Source organism: Leguminivora glycinivorella, chromosome 27 (genome assembly GCF_023078275.1).
Source record: "Leguminivora glycinivorella isolate SPB_JAAS2020 chromosome 27, LegGlyc_1.1, whole genome shotgun sequence".
Lineage (NCBI taxonomy): Eukaryota > Metazoa > Arthropoda > Insecta > Lepidoptera > Tortricidae > Leguminivora > Leguminivora glycinivorella.
In genome coordinates, this window is record NC_062997.1 from 1276084 (window position 1) to 1296781 (window position 20698).

The 20698-nt window shown below is 40.9% G+C and overlaps 1 protein-coding gene across 1 annotated transcript in view; it reads left to right on the forward strand.

Moving 5' to 3' along the window:
• The window catches only part of LOC125240189 (neurofibromin), a 140904-nt gene that overhangs the window by 28558 nt on the left and 91648 nt on the right, over positions 1-20698 (forward strand). The window contains 9 exon segments of the mRNA XM_048148013.1: positions 720-906; positions 2960-3023; positions 3936-4074; positions 6090-6195; positions 11229-11292; positions 12230-12401; positions 15700-15842; positions 16810-16918; positions 17935-18041. Coding sequence (XP_048003970.1) covers positions 720-906; positions 2960-3023; positions 3936-4074; positions 6090-6195; positions 11229-11292; positions 12230-12401; positions 15700-15842; positions 16810-16918; positions 17935-18041 — 1091 coding nt within the window.

Sequence of the window (20698 nt, forward strand, 5' to 3'; positions counted from 1 at the left end):
AAAAAATACTAAATCTAAATCGGTTCATCCGTTCGAAAGCTACGATACCACAAACAGGCGCGTCAAACTTACAACACCCCGTCGGTTTTCCGCCGGGGTTCAAATCCTCTACAACATCAGCCAGAAGTTAATCCAGCGCCCGATCGGCAACTACCGCGAAGTAAACGATGTTTTATTGCCGACCGGTCTGGCTCAGTCGGTAGTGACCCTGCCTGCTAAGCCGCGGTCCTGGGTTCGAATCCCGGTAAGGGCATTTATTTGTGTGATGAGCACAGATATTTGTTCCTGAGTCATGGATGTTTTCTGTCTATACATACATACATACATACAATCACGCCTGTATCCCATAAAGGGGTAGGCAGAACACATGAAACTACTAAAGCTTCAGTGCCACTCTTGGCAAATAAGGGGTTGAAAGAAAACGAAACTGTGACATTGCAGTGACAGGTTGCCAGCCTCTCGCCTACGCCACAATTTAACCCATATCCCATAGTCGCCTTCTACGACACCCACGGGAAAAAAAGGGGTGGTGAAATTCTTAACCCGTCACCACACAGGTTTTCTGTCTATATAAGTATATATTTATCTATTTAAGTATGTATATCGTCGCTTAGCACCCATAGTTTGTACTTTGCTTAGTTTGGGGCTAAGTTGATCTGTGTAAGGTGTTGTCAATATTTATTTACTATTTATTATTTAATGCTCTACTTTGTCCTCAGGTGGTCTTCTTCATGTGCCTCTGGTCCATAGACACGGACGTTGTGTTGGTAGCCATGTCCTGCTTCGCTCTGCTCTGCCAGGAAGCGGATATCCGCTGCGGAGCCGATGAGATCACCACTCAATGCCTGCTGCCCAACTATGCTGTATTTCAGGAGATCGCTCATACATCCACTGTGCTTACTACCGGTAAGAGAAAAGCCCTACGGAAGACCAGCGCTGGCTTCCAGCTAGCACCATGCTGAGTTGGGTCCATTTTGTGATGCGCACTTAATGTTCTGTTCTCTGTTTTTGTTTGTTCTTTTCTTGTGTACATGTACGTACGTGTTTGTGAGCGTCATAAATAAATGTCTTTTATCTTTTTATCTTTATCTAAAAAAAAAAAATTTGAAAAACCCCCGACCGTGACATAGTTGACCGATTTTCATGAAACATGTCTAAGAACACTCCCGACTAACTCAGCTTTCAGACAAAAAAAAACTAAATCTAAATCGGTTCATCCGTTCGGGAGCTACGATGCCACAGACATACACACACAGAGACAGACCGACAAACAGACAGACAGACAAATAGGCGGACAGGCAGACAGACACGTCAAACTTATAACACCCCGTCGTTTTTGCATCGGGGGTTAAAAATTGGAAAATTGCAGTTTTCATAACGAAAACACCGTTTTGGAAAATACTTGGTACTTATATTTGGAATAAGTACTTCAACTGTGCTTACCATCGGCAAAGACATATGTAACTCCGTATAGACAGCTAAAGTCTAAGAAAAAAACGTACCTCATAACCATACAGAAAAAGGTACGGTGACCTAGACGGCGATACACCTTTGGGGGACGCTCGGCTAGATGGCGGTAATATTAATATTTGACATTTTAACACATATCAAGCTAAGAATATGGGCCAAATTGTCAAAACTCAGGTTCAAAAGTTTTAAGCTTGTGTCGAGAGATGGCAGTCTATGCACTGTGATTACACATTTTACTTTGACAGTAACTCTCTATAATACTCGATCCTCTTTGTTTATTATATACGGTATACGCATTGGTTACCATTTGTGTTTCAAGCAGCTAGTCAGGATATGGGACGTGGTTGCACATACAAAAATATACACAGTAAGTAAATAGTATTTTATACAATCGTGATATAATACACAGCTTTTCAGTCGAGTACCATGTTTATGGTACGAGAGTGAAAAGCTTAATTATATCACTATTGTATACAATACTTTTTCTACGAGTCATCATCTTCATCATCAATGGACGAAAAATATCATAATTCAATTTAAAATTAATGTTAATGGCGTCGTTCACTGTTGTATCAACATCGAATTACTTGGCAACCAATTGTTTGTAATAACCGTCTCTGATTGGTCGATAACGCGATAGATAAAAAAAAATGTGTTTCAGATGCAGACAAATTTGCCAGGTATTGCAAATTAGTATAGAACTTGTATGATGTTCTATTTTTGAAATTATTACAGTTAACTAAAGTCAACTATAATGAGATATTATAGTTGAGTCGGAACTGCCATATAGTATCCAACTCTGAAAAGTTAACACTTATAGTTTAGTCTGTGGTGTCCTAATTGACAGATTACAGACGACGAGTAGAAAAATCACATTTTCAGTCGCGACTCTAGTGACATTCGTATTTGTCATGCTAGTTCAGTCAATGTCAGTACATCTTATCCTATTAAGACTTGCTGAAATAGCATCACCAAGGCACATCGTCTCCGCTGGCTTGGCCATCTTATAAGGATGGGGGAGGATCGGGCAGTCAAGAGAGCCTATCTGGGTTGTCCAACTGGACGCCGTCCCGCTGGCCATCCTAAATATCGTTGGGCAGATAGAGTGGAGGCAGATCTCCGTGAACTCGGCGTTAATGAGGGCTGGCGAGAGGTCGCTCTGGACCGCGTAAAGTGGCGTGCTCTTGTGTTGGAGGCCAAGACTCACTTTTGGTCGTCGCGCCAACAAAGTAAGTAAGTAAGAAAGAAATAGCATGACACGTTCGTACGTTTCCGTAAATAATACAAGACAAATCGCACAACATCTGTAAGATATATATTTTACGTATAGATACTAGAGAACCTTAATGACGATAAATGACACTATTATTTGAACAAAATAGGAATTAATAAAAACATATTTAACTTTTTCCTTAATTTTTGCGGCGCTGACAATACAAGAGGATAATGGCGCTATTGAGATCTTATTTTTAAGAAAATAGATCATTGTGAACACCTTGCCCGCACTGCGTGAACGGCGTCCAACCGGTGTGGGAGGAAACATTTCGATGTTGGTAAGTTATAATTATTATATACACTACCGAACGAGATGGTCACATACAAATTATAATAAGAGTGACAGAGAGCAAAATGTTATTTTTTGTCTTTGTCATAGTTTCACTTTTCCGCCGCTGCCACAAACGAGTTTGTGGCAAACAAATAAGTACGTGACTTGTCAAGCTTATTATCCTCCCAAATTACGTAGGTTGTTTATGGTAAACTTAAATTCACTCCATTATTCTATATCTGTCCCTTACGGGTGTACGCTTACGTCAAGTCTATAGTATCCTTCGTCTGAGACGTATATAGACGTGCCTTTGGAAAGCACAGCGTCGCTTTATGAAGATGCAATGTGTTATCTGACCAATTGTCAGATATTTTTGTTAAATTTCTGATCGTTTTTAGCGTTTCTTCAAGACGCAAGTATTTAGGGTTCTCAAAGGTTGGCAACGCATTAGTGGCTCCCCTGATGTTGCTTATGTCCATGGGCGGCGATGACTGCTTACTATCAGGCGGCTCGTCTGCTCGTTTGCTGCCTATTTTATAAAAAAAAACTATCTGCTTCTGAACGTTTTTAGCGTTTCTGAACGAACTATCTGTCAACGATGCCACAGACAGACACACACACACACACACACACACACAGACAGACAGACAGACAGAAGACAGACAAGCAAACAGACAGACAGACACGTCAAAAAATACTAAAAACGAAGGGGTGTTATAAGTATAACACCCTGTCTGTCTGTCTTCTGTCTGTCTGCGTCGGGTTTGTCTGTTAAAAACGGATGAACCGATTTCTTTTTTTTTTTTGAAAGCATGTTTCTCCATATTTCTGAAAATCGGTCCACTAGGTCGTTTTTTTCAAAATTTTAATTTTGTGGTTAGGTTATTTCATTTTTGTTTCTCAACTCAATATTTTTCAGGGATTCCCTCTGTAAGCTCCTACAGAAGTACCCCAAAGGGCAAGGGGACAGGATGGACGACTGTCAAATGGAGGCGATACACAGGGCGGTCGCCAAACGCAGGGTTTCACATCACAGCAGCAGTGAACATGACTTTGAGGTAAGATTCGGTGCCGGCACAGATGTTTTGACGACCGGTCTGGCGCAGTCGGTTAGTGACCCTGCCTGCTACGCCGCGGTCCCGGGTTCGAATCCCGGTAAGGGCATTTATTTGTGTGATGAGCAAAGATATTGTTCCTGAGTCATGGATGTTATCTATGTATATAAGTATTTATATATTATATATATCGTTGTCTGAGTACCCACAACACAAGCCTTCTTGAGCTTACCGTGGGCCTCAGTCAATCTGTGTAAAGAATGTCCTATAATATTTATTTATTTATTTATGTTACTAACGTAACGGATCCTTCACTTGCCCACAAAACGACAAATACCTACGCTGTATTTAACTATTTATGTTGCCCTACCTGACACTGCTTGAATAGTCTGTTAGAGACTTGGAGGCCGATGATAATGATTCAACTATAGTCCCGGATTTTTAAGTTCACATTTTTGACACATTTGTTTTGAAGTATGTTGCGATGTGGCTAAGACGTATCGTTTGCCAAATCTAACGATTAATTTCGAATTGGGTACAAGGAGGTGCTTAAACTAATGTACGATTTCTATCAACTTACTGAAATGTCATTTGAATCGAAATGACAGACTCTGCCACAGCACTAGTTTAAAAATAAAAATGAAAGATAAATGACATAATAAGTAAATCCTGTGTGATAAATTAATATCGTAAAATACTCACTAGGGATGATCCACAAAAATGTAACATGTGTTAGATTATGTTTGAAGTAAGCGAAATATTGTTTTTAAGTACTTGATTTTTTTTAATATTATTACAGGATTTTATTTAAAATTTCATTAGGTCGCGCGAGTTTACATTTTGTAGACGCTGTAATGCGTCAAAAAGAGGTTCTTACAGATATTATTAAATTAAAACGGGACTTAATCGCGTAAAACTTACGTTTTATATTTAACCCGACGTTTCGGACATGACATTACGTCCGTGGTCACGGGTAGACTGGCTGGGAGTTGTATCAACATCTTCTAGCTGTACGAGTTTTTCGAACTACCCGCACTTGATTGTCATCAGTCACTTTTACGCTAGGGTTGCCAATCCGCCTACATTACACTTAGGTTCTTACAGCTCTAGGACAATAATACCATAGAGGAATATATAAGGAAAGAGTTCTAACACCATACATCAGTAAATGCGAGTTGTTTGTAGCGACATCTAGCGTCAATCACGCGTCAAATAGCGTAATCCATAATATTATAAATGGGAAAGTGTGTGTGTCTGTTTGTTTGTCCGTCTTTCACGGCAAAACGGAGCGATGAATTCTCGTGATTTTTTAAGTGGAGATACTTGAAGGGACGGAGAGTGACATAGGCTACTTTTTGTCTCTTTCTAATATGGTGAAACGCGAGCGAGCCAAGCCGTGCATGTACAAAAGCTAGTATTGTATATAGCCATTTTTACCCTCGTCTACTATTTTGATTTTGAAAAATTGTTCACTTTATGCCCTTGTTGTACATACATACATACTATCACGCCTGTATCCCATCATAAATTAAATATAACAAGATCATACCATCCCATATATTAAAATGCGACCGCCTACGAACGCGCTTACACTCCACCACACATAGATGGCGCCACAAAAAAATGCCTTGTTGCCACCGATTATTTGTAGATTGGCATTAAGTGTCAATTCCGAGCCGTAAATCTATGTCAAAAGTGACACTTAACGCCATCTACAAGTATAATTGAAAGCTACAAGACTTTTTTTTTGTGGCGCCATCTATGTGTGGTGGAGTGTAAGCGCGGTCTTAGGCGGTCGCATTTTAATGTATGGGATGGTATGATCTTGTTATATTTAATTTATGATCCCATGAAGGGGTAAGCAGAGCACATGAAACTACTCAAGTTTCAGTGCCACTCTTGGCAAATAAGGGGCTGAAAGAAAATGAAACTGTGACATTGCAGTGACAATCTGTTGCCCTTGTTGTACAATCTACTATTATCCCCATGCGAAACTGGCATTGAAATTGTTATTACAGATGCAGATACAAGAATGGGCTAACATCACGTCGTTCCTATGCGCTCTCGGTGGCGTGTGTCTACAGCGGCGGCCGTCCACCGTCTGGTCACATCTTCACGCTCACGGTAAGCTATAGTATATATATCCGCGCGGAAGTGGCGCCACGGCCAGAATCTGAAACACGCTCGCGGTCCGCCCGGCCGTGCCCGCTTTGGTTTGAAATCAATTATAAGATGGTGCTCTTTTTCCTAATAATAAATGGGAAAATATAACAGTTTACAACTGTAATTAAGTGCTCCCGCTATTCTGCCGTTGCCGCCCTTGCCGATATTCTGTGAATTCTGTCTCCATTACGAATATTTTGATGAAATGAAATATATTTATTTGCATTGATTTAGTTTTAGTTTAGCTTGTTCAAACACAACTTTAATTGTGACGCTTTTTAAGTCGATATATCGCGCGTCACGTTATATAATGTGTTTCGGGCATAACTTGACTCGACTCGACTCAACCCGACCGACTTGATTCGTGTTTAATTTTGACGAATTGCTTTACACGGGCTAAACCTAACCGCTACATTAATACGCTAAGGACCGTCGTAGCAACTCGGTTTGGTCAAACCGGGTTGAAACCGGTTTACGTAGAAAATCAAACCGTTCAGCCCGGTTTGCGATATTTTCGGTTTGGCACATCTCTAAGCTATACAATATCTCTCTCTATCTCTCTCGTTGCCGAGCCATTTCCCATTTCACGTGAAGTTCTCCTCGTTAATCTCCGCCACACTTCGGTTTTGGGTCGCCGTTTCATTGACTTGGGCTTTCTTTGGCACTGGTCCCACCGCGAGCTAGTAACCTCGCTCACCGCTTGGCGAGTAGCTATAAACATCGCCGTGTCTCTTTTTAACCCCCGACGCAAAAATGAAGGGGTGTTATAAGTTTGACGTGTCTGTCTGTGTGTATGTCTGTCTGTCTGTCTGTCTGTGTGTGTGTCTGTCTGTGGCATCGTAGCTCTCGAACGGATGAACCGATGTTGATTTAGTTTTTTTTTTGTCTGAAAGCTGAGTTAGTCGGGAGTGTTCTTAGCCATGTTTCATGAAAATCGGTTCACTAGGTCGCGGTCGGGGGTTTTTTTTAATTTTAATTTTGTGGTTATATTTACACGGGAGTGATAATCTTTTGTTCGTTTTTATAGCCGATAGCTCATAGTTTACTAGTTCGCGATAAGACCAGTGCCTTGACGTCTTTGTTAATAACGGCGATCCAATTTTGAGGGGGGTCTGCCTCGCTTCCTCGTACCGGTTTATACTGAGGCCTTTTCTGGTCATGTGATCCTCGGGTACGATAGCTATACAATATCTACCACTAGCGAAGGCAAGTTACTACGGTTAGTATAGTATGAATTTTCTGAGATGAACTTTTACCTTAAGCTGTAATCTGTTAAACAAAGGCCTTTGTTTCTATTATTCCCGGCGGCTAGCTCTCGTTTCCACAGCACGTGTTAAAGTCTCAGTGTAGTTAAAAAGCAACTATCATGATAGCAATAAGGTTCAAATTTATTAAACAGTTTGCAGTATGCAGGTAACTTTTTTTGAAGATGACAAAACGTGTTATCTGCGAAAGGTCTTTTTATGGATTTGAACCTTATTACTATCATGATAGTTGCTTTTTAACTACACTGAGACTATAGCACGTGCCGTTTAAACGGGAGCTAACCGCCGTGAATAATAGAAACAAAGGCCTTTGTTTAACAGATTACGGCTAGAGGTGTGCGCCGGTGGCTAAACCGTCGGCGGCGGCGTCCGGTCCAAAAATGGCCGGCGGCGTCGGCGTAATCGGCGTGATCGGCGTAATAATTAAAAACATGTTATATTTTTTAAAAAAACGGCACTTCTATAACCGGCGTTACAAAGTACATAAATAAACTTATCATAAATAAATTTATCATGAGCCCTGTGACACAATTTCATGTTCTAATGAAGATTTTAGCAATATTAATAGCAAATTATTTCGTTTTTTTCTCGAAATTTGTCACTAATTTGATATGAACCGCCGCCGCCTCCGGGCATTTTTGCCGATTATTAAACGGCGTGACCTTGATGGTTACTAAACTGCTCAAACTTGGTATTTGTATTTGCACTATTTGGATATATTTTTTGGACTTTTTTGTGCAATATTTGTTACAATTTGCCAATAAACTTTACTATGAATAAAATATTTGTTATTCAGCAGTAAGAAAGATGAGGGACTTCAGTATGAAGTTCTTAATGGCATGCGAAAAACTGATGGGCATGCGGGGAGATCTGTGTGCGATTTTGCTCTGGCTTACGTCTTGACTATAACCACATGGTTACAGCGCCTACGAAAGCACCAGATCTGGAGAGCCAAGACTCTCCCTGTTGGATCTTCAGCTATTTTTCCATCTGGATGACTACCATGTACTATTCAAGATTTCAGAGCTCCTCGAAAAATACCTATGTGCCCATCGCGTCGGCAAACTGCTTGTAGCCACTGTGTGTAGAACTATAGTTTGGAATGGGACGCGATGGTATACTACCCAGGTTGGATTCACTTTGCGTGATCTTAATTTCGTTGCTGATCTGGTTTTGCAGGAATTAAAGCTTTTCATTATAATTATGTGTGATTACAGCTACCGGCAAGTGCCAACCTTCATTTAATCGTAGGTATCTTGTTTTTTTATGTGCTTAATATGTGGCCCACTGCTGGGCAGGGGCCTGTTCTTTTTATCCCCACTTATTACAGTTTGCTGTCCGCTCCTGCCAGTCATTATAAAAATGCATCGAGGTCGTCCTTTTATCTCTTTTTTTGGTCTTTCCCGGCCTGACTGCGGTAGCACGGTAACCTTTCGTTGGTACTTTGGACTAACGGTCCTGGTATATATCGCATTAACAGATGGAAAATTAATCAGTGCTAACATTGCTACACGACGCAAAAAACAAAACCAGTTTTCTGGATCAACTATCTGCATCCAACTCAAATTTGTATGCCGAGAGCTATATGCTGGACATCCGTTTCTACCATAGTTGTGTGTAAAGCTCTTTTTTTTCTCGTCACTCATCAATTGGCTGAGCACAATGGAATTCCTGTGGTTGTGCTGACGATGTGTGTTCCTCCGACTATTATTAGGGGGGTATTGTGGGCCTTTCCGCGTCACGCCGACCAGCAGTGATCTATTGTGACGGCTCTTTGTGATTAAATAATCTTCTCATGCCCGTTGAATCCAGGAAGTTCAAGATTTTTTGGACTTGTACCTCATAGGGTTGCAGTGCTCCACCAATGCTAATGCCTCTTTACCAGCTTCCAAAGGTCCTCATAAAGAAAGAGTGCCTTGCAGATTCACGATAATTTAGAAAATAAATTATTTAATGGAAGCCAACAATGATAAAAAAATATTTTGTGCTATGAACAGATAATTATTAGGGTAATCAGTGTTTTTTCCTATCCCGTGTTCATTTACATATGTTATTTAACTCACTGTTTATATAAAAGTATACGAATGATTTTTATATAAGGAACACCTTAGTACTTGTACAAGTAGGTACAAATTAGAGTTTTGAACTCTCAATAAAAGAAAGTTCCAAATTCAAAATCGCAAACAAATGGCCTGGGACTTACGAGGTTTAATTCAAGGTCACGCCAAATTTACTCCGGAAACACGCCGCCACCGCCGATTTTTGGCAAACGCCGTTGCTGATCAATTTTTAATCGGCACACACGTCTACAGAATGAATAACACAGAACAAGCCAAAAATTAGTAATTATTTTCACTTCGATCTCACGCCGATTTCACGCCGGTGAAATGATCGGCGGCGTCGGCGTGGCAAAAATGACCGGCGGCGTACGCCACGCCGGTCGGCGCACACCTCTAATTACGGCTAAAGCGAAAAGTTCATCTCAGAAAATTCATACTATAACATCCTCCTGAGCAGTAGCGGCTGGTCCGTACAAGCCGATTCCCACCGGCTTGCCTAAAATTGATTTTCTCAAATGTGGTATGAAATATTGATGTTATGTGCCTTATAATTGGCAGCGAGGTATGATGTTGCAGGTGCGGCTAGGACGATTGATAGATAATGGAATTTCATACAAACCTTGCAGGCCAAGGCCGGCAAAGTCTTCTTTTTTAATTTCCAAACACAGATAATTGTGACATAATATCCAGGTATTTAGCCAATTAAAAAAAAAACTATAAGGGGCTTTATAGACGTGCCGACTGCAACTGGTACGGGCCCTAGACAATATTTGATTTTGGGTGCGTTTTCATACAAAAAAAAATTTTTTCGTTTTTTTTTTTAAATTTTTTTTTTAATTTTTTGTTTTTTTATAGGCGTATACGGGGCATTAAAGGGGAACGAAAATTCGATTATTTTTGCGCTACGACGCACCGTTTAGGAGATACAGCCATCCAAAGTTACTATTTTCAGTAGACTTTATTTATTTCATACTATGTTTGAGAAAAGCACTATACATACCTCGGCGGGAAATGGGGTTGCCCGCCTCAGACCTATCCGTCTATATGTCTTCGGCCGGCAACCCCATTTGTCCCGGCCTCTGTAGTAATGTACTATTATTTTTGCTCAGTGTTGCCTAGCAGAAATTTTCACCTGCCGCCACTGACGGTTAGTTATATAACAGGTATATTAAGTATCAGAAATAAGCTGACCATAGTCTAAAAACTAACTAACAGTGGGCCGAAGAAGATTCCGTTGTAGAACCACACCTCGGACACTGGCGATCAAACATATGAAAGAGGCGCGTTCCTCGCACACAGTCTAAGCTCATGTAGGTGAACGAGTACCATGCTTGTGTGAGTGAGATATGTCAGGTCGACTGTTCGCGTATTTGACAGGCGGTAACTGTGGGGTAGCCGAGAGGGGGTGGGCGGCACTTTCAGCGGGGAGCGGGAGTAGCCATACTGTACGATAGTACTCTTTATTATACTGTGGTAGAACTAAGATTCATTTAAGACCATATTGACATTACTGTCATTATCCTATGAGAAAATGCTACCAACTACTTTAAGTCTCATTTTTACGGATAGTTTCTTAAATATTAAATTTAGTAACATCAACATCTTTAATTTCAGTCATAAAGTGGTTACGGTAGAAATTTAATGTATATATTTTTTATTTTTTTATCAGATTCGAGGAAATATAACGTACTGGCGAACAGCTCACAAGAAGTGCAGTACTGCCCTGTCACACAGTAAGTTTCTTATTATATTTCCATATAGCCTATAAACACATGCTGGGAAAAATGTCTTAGGGCCACTTGCGCCAATGAAAATGGAGGGTTAACCGAGGGTGAGGTAGGTAACTTACAGCGGGGAGCGGGAGTGGCCATACTGTACGATAGTACTCTTTATTATACCATAGATTAAATATAACAATATCATACCATCCCATACATTAAAATGCGACCGCCTACGAACGCGCTTACACTCCACCACACATAGATGGCGCCACAAAAAAATGCCTTGTTGCCACCGATTATTTGTAGATTGGCATTTAGTGTCAATTCCGAGCCGTAAATCTATGTCAAAAGTGACACTTAACGCCATCTACAAGTATAATTGAAAGCTGCAAGACATATTTTTTTGTGGCGCCATCTATGTGTGGTGGAGTGTAAGCGCGGTCTTAGGCGGTCGCATTTTAATGTATGGGATGGTATGATCTTGTTATATTTAACACATAACTAGAAACAAACAGAAGACTTCTTTTAAGACTCAAGAAATACCTAATAGAGAAAGCTTTATGAATTCCTATACCCAAATGACTAGTAGCTATGTATATTCCAATTGCCTATGACATTCAATATTGCTAAAACTTATATTTTATAATTTAATTGCACAATTATATGATTTTCAAGAATCTAATTCGACAGTATCTCCCTATAATGTACCTGTCTAATGTTATTATTTAGTGAATAATTGATGATTATTGTAGTTTATACTACTCTCCTTTATTGATTTCCTTATTATTATTTATGTTAAATTAAGTAAGCAGAAAATGTTAAAATGACGTGTAACTCCTGTTATCAATAAATGATTGATTGATTGATTGATTGAAGTAAGATATTTAATCTATGATTATACTGTGCCGCTAGGCCACCGACGCTTTATTTATATCAAACTAATTTCCAGATTCATCGGTCAACTCCTCCGCCTTTTGCTATGTAGCAACGAGCGCTTCGGCCAACAGATCCAGAGCCACGTGAAAGAGCTAGTCGGCCACGAAATGTCACCGGCCTTGTACCCGATACTCTTTGATCAGATCAAAGCCATTATTGACAAGTTTTTCGACCAGCAACAGCAGGTATGTGTGACGAAGTCTTTAGAAAATTCTATGGCGCACGCACATGGTGTGTCACAAAATATCCATATGTAGAAACTTATAATGCTTTAGAAGCAAACTTCTTAGAGAGTACACTTAGCATAGAAAGGGCCTACACCGCCGCCAGTTCGCCGTCCGCTGTCATCGAGTGTACACGCGCGCTGTTCACCGACGAAAAGCGTCCAGCTACAAGTGTGTGTGGATTAGGTGTGTGCGTGCATTATCTTTACAATTACTGGTGCTTTGTGTGGGTTGCGCAGACCTTGCGACAGGCGTATTCTATACAAATCGCCCAGCATGACCTATCTCCCGAAATCTGTGGTTATGCTAGTCGGGCACGAAATGTCACCGGCCTTGTACCCGGTACTCTTTGACCAGATTAAAGCCATTATTGACAAGTTCTTTGATCAACAACAGCAGGTATGTCACATGTGACGCACATGGTGTGTCACAAAATTCTATGGCGCATAACGCGTTAGAAGCATCACAAATCTGGTTAGAGATACATTTAGCATAGAAATAGTCGTTCGGTTAACAATTATGTAGAAAATTAGTTTTGCTAGTCGGGCACGAAATGTCACCGGCCTTGTACCCGATACTCTTTGATCAGATCAAAGCCATTATTGACAAGTTTTTCGATCAACATCAGCAGGTATGTGAAGTCTTTAGAAATATCATGACGCACATGGTGTGTCACAAAATATCCATAGCTTATAATGGTTTAGAAGCACCACTTCTTAAGAGGTACACTTAGCATAGAAAGAGTAGGTAAAAAAAGCTAGTCGGACACGAAATGTCATCGGCCTTGTGACCTGGCACTATTGTATTTGACCAGGTCAAAGCCATTATTGATAAGTTCTTTGATCAACTACAGCAGGTATGTCACATGTGACGCATATGGTATGTCACAAAATTCTATGGCGCATAAAAGCATTACAAATGTGGTTAGATATATTTAGCATAGAAAGAGTCGTTCGGTTAACAATTATGTAGAAACACAGTTATGCTACTCGGGCACGAAATGTCACCGGCCTTGTACCCGATACTATTTGACCAGATCAAAGCCATTATTGACAAGTTCTTTGACCAGCAACAGTAGGCTTGTAAATCCTTTAGTAATATCATGACGCAAATGGTGTGTCACAAAATTCTATGGCGCATATCGCGTTAGAAGATCACAAATGAGTTTAGATATACCTGGATAACGTGTTTAGATGCACCTCTGATGTTGCTCCTACTAAAAAAAGTCTACGAAAAAAGTCGGTCGGTCATAACTAATTTATTTTACTGGCAAAGATTACTATTTGACACCCGTCATCGAAAGTCATCGAATGTCAGTGATGTAAGGGATCATCCACATATTACGTCAAGCGTAAGGGGGGGGGGGGGTCATATTGAATGTGACAATCCATGTGGGATTCAGTCAATCTGAGTAAGTAGTCCTATAATAATATTGTTTTCGGTTACCGCTATAGTTACTCATGAAATATAACCTAACCACACAATTAAAATTTTGATAAAGTCCCCTACCGCGATATAGTAGACCAATTTTCATGAAACATGGCTAAGAACACTCCCGACTAACTCAGCTTTCAAACAAAAAAAACTAAATCCAAATCGGTTTATCCGTTCGGGAGCTACGATGCCACAGGCAGACACACACACACAGACGAACAGACAGACAGACATACAGACAGACACGTCAAACTTGTAACACCCCGTCGTTTTTGCGTCGGAGGTTAAAAACTATGGAAACTGATTAAATCCCCCGTTGACCACGAATGCTGTAAAGTGTTCGAAACGTCGGGATGAATTGTAAATTCATTATACGCGATTTAATCAGTTTTCATAGTTTTATTTCATAAGTCCTATAATTTTTATTTATTTAATGGATGGATGGTTCTTTAGATCAAATACAATAAATTTCTCTACTCCAATTGCTAATTCGAGTCCAAAAAAACTACTACGATGTTGCCACTGCAATAAAATGTTTGTAAAGTGGTATAATCCTTTTTTATAAAAACACACGCCAAGATAAATTATTTATTATTTATTTCAATCCTTTGATTTATATATTTAATAGTCTTTTATTATTTACATAAATACTAGGTCGCTCGATTTTTTTTCTTTTTTTCCGTGATTTTTAGTTGTAAAGTTGGTATTGCGCTTGTATCACTTCAGGTATCAATAACATTTGGTGCTATATTTTGCGATATAGAACAAACTATTGATGATATAGATATTGTGACCAATTTTTTATACACATATTTTACAATTAGCTAATCAGCGAAATAGTGTATAGTGGGCTTTATGGTTGCCACGGCCGCCATTGTTTTGGAAGCGGCCATGACACCATGGTCTGTCAAACTGTATTTGAATTTGAATGTTTTTTTGCTCCGTGGTGATGTTTTGCCTCGTTGAGTTTTTGTTTTTTGTTAAGTTTTTGTTTCCTGTTCAGTTACTGTTATTTCAAATGGTTGTTAAGATTGTGTTTTCTACGAGGACTTTGCGTGAGCGCAAGCGCAAAAGTACGAGTATGATGGAACCTGAACCAGGGCCTTCTCATCAGGTGATTCTTTCCCCAAGAAAGAAACGCTGTACTCGTCCTCTGACCGTTAACGAAAAAACAATGGTAATGAACTGTTACAAATATGTCCACAAGCATTCATCATTACCAACATTTATCATTAGTGGCGACCGGTGGAACTAATTTGACGTATGAGAATTAAAACAAAAAAACTAAAACGAATTTTCTTCACAATTTTATCATCAAGTATTCTTGGATTTCTTACGTACCAAATAAAGAATGTAGAAGGTTGGCGAAACCTGAAAAGTATTTTGACAGTGACATAAGTGACATTGACAGCTGTGACATTGACGTATCTGTCGTAGTTTTTTTGGACTCGAATTAGCAATTGGAGTATAGCGTCTTAACTCTAACGGTTATCGAGTTATTAAAAAAATAAATATAATTACTGAACACATGTGTGACAGCCGACAGCCACCACTTCCCAATATTATTTCTTTTTGACACATGCCGTCAATCACTTGACACTAACTTGAATATTATTCTTAAGGGAATATTATTCATATTATTCTTAAGGGAATATTATTCATATTATTCTTCGAAAACGATGAAAATTTTTTTTTTTGCAAATTTAGCTAACAGTGTTATACAAGGTAGTTCCTGGTAAAGAACCTAACGACATGTCGAATTTAACGGAAAACAAAAAACACGGTGCATATGCCCGCATAAACACTGTACACCTCTTTTTCGCAGGTAATGCTGACAGACATCAACACACAATTCGTGGAACATACTATATTTATAATGAAGAGTATTCTGGACAACAAGAAGACTGGACAACCTTCCGAACACCTTAGCACTACGTCTATAGAGGGTCTTATGCTGGCTATAGTCAGGTAACTAGCGTCTTGAGTAAGGGCCAGTTGCATCAACCACATTTGACAGACACATCATCGTCACGCAGCAGATGTCTATGGAACTTCACATACAATAAAAAACGAACGCTTTGACGGTGACAGACGGTTTGATGTAACCGGCCCTAAGAGCTTTGACGACCAGTCTGGCCTAGCGCGTAGTGACCAGGCTACGCCGCGGTTCCGGATTCGAATCCTGGTAAGGGTATTTATTTGTGTGATGAGCATAGATATTTGTTCCTGAGTCATGGATGTGTGTCATGATTGTTGTCTGAGTACCTGCAACACAAGCCATCTTGAGCTTACCGTGGGACTCAGTCAATCTGTATAAGAATATCCTATAATATTTATTTACTAGCTTTGTCGCGGCTTCGCTCGCGTTCAATTCGAAAGTTGTGAAATGCTCCATACAGCCTTGTCGTCACTTTTCATCATATGCGACTAACTTCAATCACTGGCCAGTTTATAATAATAAAAAAAAACATACTTCCACCCTCCATTTTAGGGAAGTGGGTGGTCAGAAAAAAGCAAAAAGAAGCCTATGTCACTCTCCATCCCTGCAGTTATGTTCACTTAAAAATGCACGTCAATTAGCCGCTCCCTTTTGCCGTAGTCATACTTCCCATTTATAATATATTTGAGTACCCACAACAAAAGACTTCTGAGCTTAACGTGGGACTGAATCAATTGACGACCGGTCTGGCGCAGTCGGTAGTGACCCTGCCTGCTGCTCCGCGGTCCCGGGTTCGTATCCCGGTAAGGGCATTTATTTGTGTGATGAGCACAGATATTTGTTCCTGAGTCATGGATGTTTTCTATGTATATAAGTATTTATATATTATATATATCGTTTTCTGAGTACCCACAACACAAGCCTTCTTGAGCTCACCGTGGGACTGAATCAATCTGTGTAAGAAGTCCTATAATATTTATTTATTTTTTGTCCTAGATATGTTCGTCACTTGGATATGACGGTGCTATCGGTGCACATCAAAACGAAGCTGTGCCAAGTGGTCGAAGCTATGATGAGGAGGAGGGACGACTTAGCGTTCAGACAGGTGAGCGTATTGTTAGTGAAATTGATATTACAGGAGCGAAAATGCTAAAATGGAAAGGAGCCCTGTCAATTTGGGAATTTTAGTTAAATATACTAGTGTTATTAACTAGATTTATCGAAATATAAATGTCCATTCAGAACAACTCAGTTGAAAGATATTGTAAAAAACATACATACACACATACATATAATCACGCCTGTATCCCATAAAGGGGTAGGCAGAGCACACGAACTACTAAGTTTCGGTGCCACTCTTGGCAAAAAGGGGTTGAAAGAAATCCAAATTGTGACATTGCAGTGACAGGTTGCCAGCCTCTCGCCTACGCCACAATTTAACCCATATCCCACAGTCGACTTCTACGACACCCGCGGGAAGAAAGGGGGTGGTGAAATTCTTAACCCGTCACTACACGGGTATTGTAAAAAAAATCTTTAAAATCGAGGTTCCGCTCTCGACCGTTTCCTCCTTCGAAACTTAATCAATCGTAACGAAATTTGAGAATCTGAATAACAATGAAATTATCTGTGTCGGACCGTTTAGTTTTTTTGGCTTATGTTACCAATATTGAATACCACACCTTTTCTTGCGCCATAATCAATAAGGCCGTTTTTGGAAATTTTTGATAGGATTTAGCGTCTTTAAAAATAAGAATATCGAAAAATCCGACACATATAAAAATAATAATCTGTGTTGAATAAACCAGTGCTCTATGTTCAAAAACCAGGAGGAAATAGTCGAGAGAGTTTGTATGGAGAATTGGCCCCTCCTGTATCGTCTTAATTAGTGACACAGGCCTATACAGGGCATCCCAAGACTATGGGTAGTATTATTTTATTTAAATAATCGTTGAAATCAGACGTGACCTGAAATCCATGTTAATCAAAATAAAAATACGCAAATATGTATAACTGGTTCGCGTTGATTGACTAGGACGTTATCTATTTGCGGATTAGCAAAGTAATCTTCTGGATTTTAAGTACAAATATTAACTCCATGCCCTTATTTATATTCTCCAGGAGATGAAGTTTCGAAATAAGATGGTGGAATACGTGACGGACTGGGTTCTCGGCACCAGCCACCAGATCGCGCCACCGCTGCGCGCCGACGCCTCCTCTATATCCAGGTATGTACATTCAACATTAAGCCTACCAGGAAGGCATCACTCAGACCTCGGATATACCAGGCAAAATAATACAAATTTTATTGGAAGGTAAAATTTTTATATTATTTGTGCCGTTTGTATATCCGAGGTCTTTATAGAGACCTGTTTATTATCTCCTGGTGGCGAGTCAGCTGGCGCGCAAGCCTTTGGTAGCCCTATTGGCATATCATAGAAGAATAAGTGAATCAGTTGAACCGATTTGACAGATGTATCAGTCGAAATAGCCTTCGATCCGCGAATATCTCGGTGCCAGAAACGCATAAAGAGATTTTCGTGATGACGTTTAGCTTTAGTCAGCGAATAGTTAGAGAAATGACATTATTATACATCGCAGATCAAAACCAAAAAAAAAAAAAAGATGTAGGCGAGGCTGACTTGAACAAGATACAAAAACCTTAGATACACTATTATTATTAACAGACACGTTATTTTATCAGGTTATAAACCCAATTTCAGACACAAAGTGTGTAAAATTAACTGTAAAAGTAGTGTAACTATCTGTACTGTAGCAGGGTAACGTAATTGATACTGCTTTTGTCAACCCTTCGTAAAAATTATCTAAATCAATATTAGCTTTGATATGACTATTTAAAGTCCGACGTCTTACGTCCATATCAAACACAGAAAAAGGTCATCACTCACGTGCCCAAGGGCTATTTGTTACAATACTGGTATTTTCGATCAGACTATTTCGCGTCAAGCGAGCGCGGTTGCAAGCGAGACTCCTGAACTCTGAACTCTTTTTAGTGAGGGCATTTGAGGATACCGATCGCTCGGTAAGACTAGCCTAGAAGATGAAAAGTACGAGCGCTGTCGATTGCTACTACACTGGACGGAGGTATCAGTCGATTTCTTTAAGTCAGTCATTGACTCTTAGGGTAATCCATTACCTAATCCAAAACCCGATGCGACGGATTTCTACTTCGTGCAATGAAGGTCGACAGAGTAGACTGAGAGGTGGAGACGTCAGTGTCGCATCGCTGGTGATTGCTGAACACGTCGTGGTAGCAGGTCAAGGGGTGAATTTAACACCGCCACACATGCGCGCTTTAAGAGCGTAGGCGGAGCGCAATAATGGCGGTGCACCGCACTAACGCTGGCGTTGCGCCCAGTGGGCGCTAGCGGGAACGAACGAGCGCTGATAGCGAGCGCAACGCGCGCGGGACGCGAGCGGAATGCACGCGCATTCAGCGCGCTGATAGCGAAGCGGAATGCGCTTTATGTGTGGCGGAGGCTTAATACGTACCGTTGTACGGCGTAATGCAGGGCTCTCGCAGACGAAGAGGTACGATGACGGGCGAAGCAGAAGAAGGCGAGGTCACCGAAGGTCACTTACTTGGCTCCCAGGGGGTGCATACTGACCTCGTACGACAGTCTGTTGGAGTCAGCAGTTACTGTCGTAGTTACTCGTAACAGAAGAGATGTAGTCCTGCCATCGTACAGCATAACATAACATACAACTGAACTGTGCATAGCATATAGTGCTATGCGAACCTTAAGCCGGCTGCATGTCACTTCAGTCGCCAGCGCCACCGCCTGTTGAAGATTATTCTCCATCGGAAGAGCTTTACTTCGTACAATGTTCCGATTATTGAAGGTCTTATCGGGCTGCAGATGCAAGCAAAACAGGGGCGATTGGCCTACAGCTATCGGCAGCTGTACGAGGTAATGCTGGAAACTGCAGCGGTGCAACCTTCCTCTGTAGACCACGAAAGTTGTGAAATTTATGAAATCAGGTTCTACGATCGAATCAAGCACTATATTAATTGAGTATAGTCGAGCCAGATGATAACTACTGAAGTACTCCTGAGTTCCTGGCCCCTTTCGCTTTGAGCTGGAATCTGAAGTTCACTAAGGCGAAGCAGGTTTATTTTTCCCAATTTGTTTATTAGAGGCTCGGCGAATAAGTTAATCTCTCGAATGGACAGGGGGCGCCACAAGCCTCCGGGAAATCGTCGTGTACTTGGAACCCCGCGGCCAGATTGCCGATCGGTTTTGGTGTCCGCCCGGTAAACAGACGCACGCTCAGGATGCAGGACGCTGGCTCGAATTCAGATCTGGACATTCTGAAAGGGATTTTTTTTTTTAATTCCGCAAACCTTTACGATGTCTTTGACCTACACAATGAGCGATGTACAGGAATCACAGGGTCTTCTCGCGAGGCGCCTCTCCGATTAGATAGCTCGCGAACATCGTCAGGACACCCTCGCAGCAGTGCGGCTCCTCGTCCGGTTATTGACGTCTTACCTCGTTCAACTATGGGTCTCCAAACCACGTTAGGACGTAGCATCTTAAGAATTTATCTGTTCTCACTTCGGCGACGGAGGAGTCCTTGGTCAAAATAGAGTGTAAATACAGTCGTACTTCACGGGAACTGGAAAGAGAAGAGTGGATACCATAGTGTACGGGATGTCAGCTGATAGCGGCGCCCGGCGTCACATTGGAGGGTAGTATCAGCCTGGTCAGCAACAGAGTCTGCAACGATACCGTAGCAGACGGAGCCTGGATAGTCGTGGTCGTGGCACCATTGTAGGGGAAGACAGTGTTCGCGGTGAGCGTGACATCTTAGGCGCGACGGGCGTTATCAGCGTGGCGGCTAGCAGCACCAAGGGCCCACA